The sequence below is a fragment of the Anguilla anguilla genome, chromosome 8 (genome assembly GCF_013347855.1).
Source record: "Anguilla anguilla isolate fAngAng1 chromosome 8, fAngAng1.pri, whole genome shotgun sequence".
Lineage (NCBI taxonomy): Eukaryota > Metazoa > Chordata > Actinopteri > Anguilliformes > Anguillidae > Anguilla > Anguilla anguilla.
Genome location: NC_049208.1, coordinates 34,696,869 through 34,708,040, shown reverse-complemented (window position 1 = coordinate 34,708,040; position 11,172 = coordinate 34,696,869). Strand labels below are relative to the sequence as shown.

Here is an 11,172-nt window from a genome sequence, read left to right as displayed (position 1 = left end):
ATTCTCAATTTCAGTCTTTTGTTGAATCTGTGCATCTTCTCCTTGTGTTTACAACGTGGTGAAAAGGTCCCCCTTCCTTTTTATGTTTCAGAAGAGATTAAACAAATTTATTCTCACAAATTCCTGTTTCAAGTTCATTCTTTCAATTAAAAGTTTTTGTATGTACTCACATTGACATTGAGAGAAATTGTATTAGATATTAGAATACAAGAGTAATTATTGAACAAAACAGGTCAGCATTTTTGAGCAAAGCCCCTCATTGTCCCGGATCAGTGCCTCCCCCCTCAGCACCTGCAGTAGGTCCCAGCTGCAGCAGTGCAGTCTGACTGAGGGAGGTTTTTGTACGGCTCTGTATCACTGTGTGAGCGGGTAGCTGTTGTACTGCTGACAGTAATAATCTCCTGCATCTTCAGCCTGGACTCCAGTGATTTTCAGTGTAAACTGAGTCCCAGATCCACTCCCACTGAAACGATCAGGAATCCCAGACTGGCGACTTGTGCCAGCATAAATCAGAAGTTTAGGAGCCTGACCAGGTTTCTGCTGGTACCAGCTGAGGAAGTGGTAGGAGCCACTGGTAACACTCTGACTGGCTGTACAGCTGATAGAGACAGTGTCTCCCAGCTGAACAGACCGAGCTGCTGGAGACTGAGTCAGAACTATATCTGCCATTGATTCTGAAAAACAAAGTATGGAGATGATGTCAATGTACAATAATGAATGTAGATAAATATTGGAAATCAACATGCAATATTAAGGTTACTTTGACAAGATAACAATGGCAACTCAAGTAAAAACATTTATGTCCTGAGAAGTAAGCAAAGAAACTGTGAACTATAACTTAAACCTCAAGTTAAAATAGTTCTGTCTTTCTCACCCTGTACAAGGAGTTCCAGCATCACCAGCAGTAAAACGTTTGACATCGTCATAATGCTGCCTGTTTCAGTGTCTGTGTAAGGACTGGACAGTCACTGATCAGTACTGGAGGTCTTAAAGTGTGTGGAGCAGTGAGGCAGGACAGGTATGCAAAGCCCCTTCCTTTATACAAATCCTGCCACACACAGTTAGAGGAGCTCTGATGTGTGAACAGCAGTGGGCCTGTAGAGGGCTGGGACATGTTGACTATTCATCGCTAATTTTAGCTGTTGTGATGCCCCACCCAGCTGTGCTTGCTTTTCTCTAGGATATACAATTTATGCGTTAGAAAGTGAGACTTCTTAACACAGACTGAGTTGAAATTACACAAAACGTGTTCTGAATTAGACATGCAACCGGCCTTATTTAGACATCAGTCTCTTGCTGTTTCATAGGTATGAGGAATGCTGCCCCACCAAGGCATAACTAGGGGAGATGGCATAGCAGTCATCCCAATATATGAACAGCTATCTGAGAAATGGCACACATACATGTTCCCACTTTCCAGCATGAATGAGTGCAAACTTAGCTAAACCTAGACTAACCCTGCATTTATATTATTAATAAAATTAAATTAAATAAATACTCCACAATGGAGTATTCAATACCCCTAAAGAGTAGTTAAGTTAAATGCATACTTTTTTAGATTCCATAAAATGATAAAATCTAATTGTTTTCATAAAACTCAACTAGATTCTAGAATAAATTGTCCTTCTTCCCAGGTGTTTGTGCAAAACATGTTTGTGAATTTTTATCATAGGAATGTGAAAATATCGGAAGGCAAAATACCCCAAAATAGCGATTCAATTCAATACATGCCACTTTTAAAAATTCAATAAAATAATGAAATCAAATTGTTTTCTGCTAAATCCAGTATTTTCTTGAAGAAGACCTTCCCAGGAATTTTTGCAATGGATTCTGTGCATTTTTACTGATGGAATTTCGAATTATATGATGGCAAAATCCTACAAAATGGCCATTCAATTAAAGACATGCAACTATTAAAAATTAAATGAAATGACTAAAACAAACTGTTCTCTGCAAACTCAATTACATTCTTGAAAAAAAGCCTTCCCAGGTATTTATGCCATAGACGTGCATACAGTACTTAACTAGACAGGAAAGCAGGCCTTCAGCTTGCTTAAGCTTGTGAAGTCCCTGGAGTAAGTCTGTACTGCACGTGTTGAGAACAAAACGTTGGCGCTCCCATTAGGTAAATGGTAAATGGACTGCATTTATATAGCGCTTTTATCCAAAGCGCTTTACAATTGATGCCTCTCATTCGCCAGAGCAGTTAGGGGTTAGGTGTCTTGCTCAAAGACACTTCGACACGCCCAGGGCGGGGTTTGAACCAGAATATTGAATATTAGGTGAATCAGGAATATCAGACTATTGAAGGCAACATAAAACATCAAATGCAGCCATACAGGCCCAAGCCATCACACTGCCTCCGCCATGCTTAACAGAAGAAGTAGTATGTCGAGAGTCCAGAGCAAGTCCACTCTTTCTCCACACTTTCACCTTTCCATCACTCTGGTCAAGGTTTATGTTTGTCTCATCTACTAATCAGGCTTATCTTTTTTTTTTTTGTTTTTTGTTTTTTTTTTTCTTTTGTTGCAAATTCCAATCTCTCCTTTCTGTCCTTGTTGCTGATGAGAGGTTTACATCTAGAAGTGTAGCCTTTGTAATTTGCCTATGTTTTTTCACACTGTCCTGTGATACTTTCACTGCTAATGTATAGAGATCACCAGCAATTATTTTAGGATTTAGCCACAACTTTTTCACCACTTACTCATTTCTTCAATGGATGGCCTGAATGCTGGTCACTCCTAAGTCCTCCAGGATTCATTGCTATCAAGTTAGTTTAAAAAGAAGCCATTTGTCCTAATGCTTATGTTGACTTAGAAAAAGAGTACTTGAATGGCATTGTAGTAATATAGTTCAATATTAGTAAAACACATATGAAATCAATGCACATTCTGAATTTAGCATCATGGTCGATTGCTTTGAAATACAAATTTGATTACTACAGATGGAAATAACTGCTACTCAACTGTCCCAATACATTTGCATGAAACTGAAGTGGATCCCAAACATGATAGTGGCAGAGGTTTCCTAACAAGTTCATACCTCAATTGAAATCAGAATGCGTAAGCTGCTGTATACTAAAGATTCATTTACAGTAGTCCACTGTATTGTTATTATGTATGTAAGGGATGCAAGGGAATGAAAGCGATTAGTTCATCCCACAATGGTAAAATCAGGGAAAATGTCGCGAAGATATATAACTAATAAAATAAATACTTTAGGCCACGCTGGACGCTCCGTATCAACAAAACAAAGCTAAAAAAAAACTACAGTACAGTAGCCTACGTGTTTTGACATGTGTTGCCTTGCTGTTGAAATAAAAATAAATGCATTATAAATACAGTGGAGTATAAAATCTACGCACGGGACATTTCAGTGTTTATGAATCATGGAAACTTGGAGCTGGCCACTTGCTGACTCAACTTTGCAAATCGAAAGTTGTTTTTACAACAGCGACGAAACAAAATAGAGGACTTAAGTTTCGTTTTCCAAATCCCACACGTGATAAGAGGGACGGACAACAACATGGGCTGTGCAGCGAAGCCTATAAAAGTGCTCGGGCTGAAAAGTAGACTACATCCTGGAAATTTCAGCAGTTTCGAAAGCTTACATCTTACGAACAGAAGAGGTACAGAATGAACGCAGGTGCGTATGTTGATAGCAATTCTTCAGTTAGCTTGACGAATATTGTTCGAAATTGTAGATGTACCGCCTATAGATCCAGTAAAGAGAATAAAGTGACTTACATTGCTATGTCTAAATATGTACTAATTTCCCAGATTGGACTCCCACGCTGTGGCGTGATACTTTCGACGAAATGTTGGAAGAAGAATTAGAATACAGTGACAGGTGGTTTTTTCAGTTCAACTACAGACTACAAGAGAATCTCTCTGAAGAGGAGAGGAGGAGGGGATGGAAGATCTACTGCCATTGTGCCTACGGAAAGTACGTATTCAGCTGTCTTTTCGTGAGAAAACAATGTTCTACAAACTGCGACTGTCATTAACCATTTTCGTTGTATGTATAAACAGGAGGCAAAAAACAAACAATGAAATAAATATATAAATAACGTCCCTATGAGTGAGGGATCTTATTAAAATATTCTATGTGTATATATATATATATATATATATATATATATATATATAAAGTCTAGTCTTTTGTTGACTTAACCTTAATTTTGTGGCAATTCAGACATTTATGTGTTAGACATTGTATTGTGAGGGAGGGGAAGTGTGAAGATCAGACGCGACCAAACAGGGGATCTACAAGTTACCGAAGGGCACTCCAGTAACCAGTAAGTTTCGTGAGAGACGAAATAAGGGGGTGCTATACTCCTAAGGGACGTATCCCAAATAATTATTAATAAACCCCTAAAAGGGTAACTGAGGAAGGAGTATAAAAAAATAAAGGAACAGGGAAACGAGAATTAAAGAACAAACGACTTCAAACCGAAGCTGAGAAAAAGAAAATGTCTTTTCACAAACAAACAGAAGGCCAACTAAAACCAGGGGGAAAACTGGTTAGTAAGAGGCGGAAAGATTTGTGCCCCGAAGGTGACACAATCACCCCTAAAAACCGCCAACCTCAGAATCGGGACAAATACCGTCCTAATACCTTTCTCCCAAAAAAAAAAAAAAAAAAAAAACTGAAGTCTGAATTCCTTGTAATTCCTTGGTTCTTAAAATACTTGTACCTTGCTCAGAAAAGAGACAGGGAACTGGCTAGAGCAAAACACGTTACACTGAAGCACCGTTTCACTGCCTACTGACGCTTTAAATACCCAGCCACAGGTGTGGCTGGTAATCAGCGGAAGATGTGAGCAGCCAACAGGTGAAACAGATCACCGTGGTAATCCTGCAGGAATGCAAGGAATGTTAGGGCGGGAACAATCATCCCACAGGAACCAAAAATAATGATTAGCCGAGCGGCTAACCTGCGAGCTCGAAACTAATCGTCCCCAAACACCAAAATAACGATTAGCCGAGTGGCTAATCTGAATGCTAACAACTGAGCCGGTGCAGGCACGGAAAAATGATCTACCCTGCACAGAAACCGTGACATGTATGTGTGTCCCCTGACTCCTGCATTGGTGGTGTATTTCCTTAGTCCTTAATCAGGGGTAGACTGCTAGAGATGCTTCTAGAGAGGTTTCCGGATTTATTCTTTCCTGGCTTGATTTAACTGCTTGATTGATTATTACGAGACTAAGGCTGAATATTCAGTCTGAATGGTGCCATGCTGCACATCCCAAGCTCCTAGTCATCTGTATTCAATAGCCTAATGAATCTAATTGTTGAGTTCAATATCATCTGTATTCAATAGCCTAATGAATCTAATTGTTGAGTTCATTATATTGTTGCTCGTTGTAGTTACCTCCAAAAAAAGCCATTTTTGGTTACTTTTGTCAGCAAATCAATGATGGGGCACTGCCACCATGTGGTGTATGCATGTTTTGTATGTTTTCAGTAGATTCATGGAAACACAACAAAATAAAAAAGACTGAACAATCGTCTTCTTGGCCTCTTATCTCAGATTTAGGTGTGGTACCTGTTCCAAAGATTGGCCATCGGCCCGGGTTACTCTTCTCTTCCACTACCGCCTGCGCAGCGAGGCAGCCCGGGGGACGGTGATCATGCGACCCTTCAGACAGGCGTGCCGGGGCTGCAGTGGGAACTTTGAGCTCCCAGGGTTCTCCATGGAGGAAGTAGAGAAGGTCCTGCTCAAGCTGATTGGCAAGATCAAGAAGAACTGCTACGGTGAAGAGGAAGAGGACAACAGCGATTCCTGCTCCCCTGAGAAAGTGCGGACGAAGCCGCATGAGAGTTCGCTGTGTGAGGCCTGTAGTCAGGGGATGTGCCGTGTGGAAGACTAGTTTCCACAGAGCCTAGTCTAGGAACTGGGAAAGGAAACATTATGATTACCTCAGGAGCCCCAGCAGGCAACATGAGGTGCTCAACTGGTTACCTGAGACAAATAATTTAAAAAAAAACCTTTTTTTCACAATGACAGAAAAAATGCACTTTATGCAATATGTATTTAACCAACGTAATATGGAAGAAAATATTTTGTCTAATAATATGTTTGGAACCATATATATATATATATATATATATATACATATGTGGAGGTGTAGCAGGGCGGTATGGTTATGGCTCTGGGCGGAGATAATGGGGGAGGAAATGAGATAATCAGTGTTAACCATAATCTGCCTGCAGTGCCATCGCAGTCTCTGAGAGGAAACTCACATGAGAGAGAGAGAGAGAGAGACAGATGGCGTGAGGGCTAGGAGCTGTTTGCAGGGGTGATTAATGAAAACTCGTGCATCTCACAACTCTTTGGAGTGATATTGTGTATACGCGTTAGTGTACTTTTTATCTTTTTTAATGGTACTTTTGATATGATATTTTTGAATACTAATGATCTAAATTATTGTTGCAATGCTTGAGGCTCATAAAAATGTTGCCAGAATTGTTTATTTGTTGAGATAATTGCTTTTAATAAAATACTTTTTTAATAAAATACTTTTGTCTTATTTTGAGAAATGTTTGTCATTTGTGAGAAACAATGCTTTATGCAATTTAAGGTCTTTGAGAAAAATTAAAGTTATCTTTCTTATGTTGCTGTTAATACAAAACTTTCTCATATTATTTTATATGTAAAATGACTAGATAAATACATTTTCATGTCCACTTGTTGTGTTACTAGCTTGCTGAGAACACATGGAAGGTTTGTACTCTCTTGTCAAATAACAAACAAAAAATGTATTACGGAAGTTTGGTGTTTTAGCGCTGAGCCCCTCAGTGTCCCGGTTCAGTGCCTCCCCCCTCAGCACCTGCAGAAGGTCCCAGCTGCAGCAGTGCAGTCTATGTTTCAGAAGAGATTAAACAAATTTATTCTCACAAATTCCTGTTTCAAGTTCATTCTTTCAATTAAAAGTTTTTGTATGTACTCACATTGACATTGAGAGAAATTGTATTAGATATTAGAATACAAGAGTAATTATTGAACAAAACAGGTCAGCATTTTTGAGCAAAGCCCCTCAGTGTCCCGGTTCAGTGCCTCCCCCCTCAGCACCTGCAGAAGGTCCCAGCTGCAGCAGTGCAGTCTCTGTGCAGTCTGACTGAGGGAGGTTTTTGTATGGCTCTGTATCACTGTGTGAACACAGGACCACTGTGGAAACTCTGACAGTAATAATCTCCTGCATCTTCAGCCTGGACTCCAGTGATTTTCAGTGTAAACTGAGTCCCAGATCCACTCCCACTGAAACGATCAGGAATCCCAGACTGGCGACTCGTGGCATAATAAATCAGAAGTTTAGGAGCCTGACCAGATTTCTGCAGGTACCAGCTGAGGTAGTTGCCACTGTAAACGCTCTGACTGGCTGTACAGCTGATAGAGACAGTGTCTCCCAGCTGAACAGACTGAGCTGCTGGATCCTGAGTCAGAACTATGTCTGCCATTGATTCTGAAAAATAAAACATGGAAATGGATGTCAAAGCACATTATTTTTGTCAAACACTGGGCAATATTCTGGTAAACTGGACATTAATAACAAATGCTGTGAACGCAGTTGCTTTGTCAAAAATAATGAACGAAAATGTAGCATGACCAAAATCTCAAGTTACAATGGATCCGCCATTCTCACCTTGAGCAAAGAGTCCCAGCATCCCCAGCAGTAAAAAGTTTGACATCATCATAATGCTGCCTGTGTCAGTGTCTGTGAAAGGACTGGACAGTCACTGATCAGTACTGGGGGTCTTAAAGTGTGTGGAGCAGTGAGGCAGGACAAGTATGCAAAGCCCCTACCTCTATACAAATCCTGTCACACACAGTTAGAGGAGCTCTGATGTGTGAACAGCAGTGGGTTTATAGAGGGCTGGGATATGTGGACTATGTGCTGCTATTTTTACCCAGTCAAGCATTTGAAAGTCAATATTACTGATTCTGACTATACTGTATAATTATACTGCATGATTATAGATGCGTAACCAGTGAAGACTGGCTAAATATGAGATATGATTGTGTGGCAAACACGCCTGCCACAGGCCACCGAAGTGGCTTTCCTTAGGGCCCTCCAGCACAGAGACACAGGGAGATGATGTTAAAACAGTCCACATTTATTCCACGAGGGTTTGGCAAGATGGTATAGCCAAATGAGCAGATGTTAAACCCTGTCATGACAGAGAGCTCCCTGGTGTGGGTGGGGATGGCAGATTTAACCTGTGCGCAGTGATTACCTCACTACGCACAGGTGCAGCCACTCCTGTTCCTGGGTCCAATTAGCCTGGCCAATTATCTAATTCTTCACCAATTATCCAACTGGCCAGGTCTAATTAGCTTGACCCAGGGCAGGTGTGGCTGCTTAAACCAGCCATCCCCACACCACAGATTGTAAAACATGTGGTTAATTCATTTAGATATTGTGTGCACTGATGACAGGTTCATTACAAGAGATCAAACAGTCGGGGACATCAGACAAATACAGGGAATTATTCATTTGCAGTATATCCACATGGAATCAATGAAAAGTTAAGTACTATATTACTGTGAAAGGTTCCTGATTTCATTCTGAAGACCTCTCCCTGTATTTAATGCAGTTTTATTTTGGCAACTTGCACTGAATATGTTTGCTTTTAAATACAGGAAAAACTAAGTTGATCGTGGTAAATGTAATCCATGTTTTAAACAAAGATTTATCTTCATTGTTGTCCTAAACTGTTATTCCTCCATCAATTCTGGAGAGCACAGAAAATTCTGCTCTTTCCCATGTGCAGCCAGCAGCCTCTAATGTTCATTTTGCTCTCACCCGGCTGAGCGGAACAGCCACTGAATCTGGGAGCTCACATTGTGCAGCTGGTACAGGCAGACTGCAGGCAAACAGTCAACCAGAGGAATCACTTTGTCCTCAGTGAGAAAGTTACGACTGAGCTGAATGACACCCTCCCTCCTGAAGTGACCTCACAGATAACGATATGATCCCATCTACACAGCGGCTTATAGGATTGGTCAGCAGTGCCTATCAGACTGTAGTTTGTGCTCCTTTATTATGGTGTTAGAGGATCAGATCAGACGCAGCAGTGGTGCTCTGATTGGTCAGGGTGTGTAACAGCAGCCTGTGTGATGTGTGCTGGGAGAACTCTGGACTGAGTGACTCCACTGTGCTGGACTGCCTGCTGTTCACTGCTACAGGGTTCTGTAACATCTTGTGTTAAACTCTTTTACAATTAATTCAAAATACAAAGTAATTGGAAATGCATTGAAATTACATTCCTAAATAAAGGCAGGATGCACTGAAATTAAAATGTAGTGTAATCTTTTTGAATAGAGAATCTGAATGATTTCATAATCATCCACTGAAGCTCAATGTTTTCGAGCAGACCCCTCAATGTCTCGGGTGAGTGACTCCCCCCTCAGCACCTGCAGTAGGTCCCAGCTGCAGCAGTGCAGTCTCTGTGCAGTCTGACTGAGGGAGGTTTTTGTACGGCTCTGTATCACTGTGTGAATATATCTTTACTGTTGATGTAGTGGGAACTCTGACAGTAATAATCTCCTGCATCTTCAGCTTGAACTCCAGTGATGTTCAGTGTAAACTGAGTCCCAGATCCACTCCCACTGAAACGATCAGGAATCCCAGGCTGGACTATTGTGATATAATATATGAGACCTTTAGGAGCCTGACCAGGTTTCTGCTGGTACCAGTGGAGGCCGTCGCTGAACACACTCTGACTGGTTGTACAGCTGATAGAAACAGTGTCTCCCAGCTGAACAGACTGTGCTGCTGGAGACTGAGTCAGAACTATATCTGCCATTGATTCTGAAAAACAAAACATTGAAATGGATGTCAAAGCACATTAATATTTTCAAACACTGGGCAATATTCTGGTATATTTACTAGATATTAACGGAAAATGCTGTGAAGAAAGTTCATTTGTAATAAGTAAAGAAAGAAAATATAGCATGACGAAAATCCAAAGTTAAACTGGATCCGTCAATCTTACCCTGAGCAAAGAGTCCCAGCATCACCAGCAGTAGAAAGACTGACATCATGATAATTCTGCCTGTGTCAGTGTCTGTGATCACTGATCAGTACTGAGGGTCTTAAAGTGCGTGGAGCAGTGAGGCAGGACAGGTATGCAAAGCCCCTTCCTCTATACAAATCCTGTCACACACAGTTAGAAGAGCTCTGATGTGTGAACAGAAGTGGGTCTGTAGAGGGCTGGAAAATGTGCGCTATTCACTTCTTGTTCTGCCCACTAAAACATTCAAACGTAAACTTTATTGTTTCTGATAATGTATTGTACAATTATGGATGTGTAACTGGTGAAGACTGGCTGAATATGAGGTACGATTGTGAAAAATGTGTTTAAAAAATTCACGTTGTGTGCTATGACGCTAGGTTCTTTCCAAGATTCCACTACCAATTGTATCTGCTCCATGTAGACCAGCTTGACGCTTGATGCTAAGCTACCTAGAGTGTGAGCTCTGTAATGGTTCGCTTGACACATTGAATGTGTGTAAACAGCCCATTGTCAAGTGCTCCTTATATTTGATAAGTCAGCATCTGGTCTTGCTGGTTTGAGTGGCATTACTGCAAGTTTGCCCCGGTCTGCTCAGCAACCCAGACACTCACATCAAACTTCATGAACTCCATGAGTATACTTGACCATTTAAGAGTATATAGAACTATAGGAATGACTAACCTATAGGATCGACTGAAGAAGTATTGAGCCTACACTTAAAGACAGAGATGCGTATGAAGCCTGCATATGCATAAGGAGATGAAAGCTCTATAAGAGAAGGCTCTACCACCCATTGTAATTTTAAATAAATATGGAATTTTCACATACCCAGTATCTTGTGAGCCAAATAATATTTGTGAGTTACTTATTCCTTGATGAGGAGAGTTTGGAATAAGTCACTCACAAAGATATTCTGGAGGAAAACCATTGAAACCTTGTATTCAGTTTTAAATTCGACAGGCAGTCAGTTAAGAGATATGATCAGTGTACCGACATGATCGCATTACTTAGTCCTAGTAATAATGCTAGCAGCTGTATTGTGTACAACTTAGAGGCGTTTTAGAGCCAAATGAATGCATTTGGACAATGAAACATTACAGGAATCAAGCTGAAAGGATAAAAATGCAGGGTCCATTTTTTCAGCATCCTG

The 11,172-nt window shown here is 40.7% G+C and overlaps 1 protein-coding gene and 2 gene segments (V, D, J or C); 1 reads left to right on the top strand and 2 right to left on the bottom strand.

The window, feature by feature from the left end:
• Positions 1–354: 354 nt before the first annotated feature.
• On the bottom strand, positions 355–926 carry LOC118233539. The segment is given in 2 exon segments: positions 355–674; positions 875–926. Coding segments are annotated over 2 exon segments (372 nt in total).
• A 2,594-nt stretch (positions 927–3,520) lies between these two features.
• On the top strand, positions 3,521–5,985 carry LOC118233491 (receptor-transporting protein 3-like). Its single transcript, XM_035429290.1, has 3 exons — positions 3,521–3,645; positions 3,780–3,945; positions 5,536–5,985. The coding sequence occupies exons 1-3, from the start codon at positions 3,636–3,638 to the stop codon at positions 5,873–5,875; spliced, it is 516 nt and encodes a 171-aa protein (XP_035285181.1). The 5' UTR covers positions 3,521–3,635; the 3' UTR covers positions 5,876–5,985.
• Positions 5,986–7,151: 1,166 nt separating this feature from the next.
• Positions 7,152–10,069, bottom strand: LOC118233524. The segment is given in 2 exon segments: positions 7,152–7,468; positions 10,002–10,069. Coding segments are annotated over 2 exon segments (366 nt in total).
• Between the last annotated feature and the right edge of the window lie 1,103 nt (positions 10,070–11,172).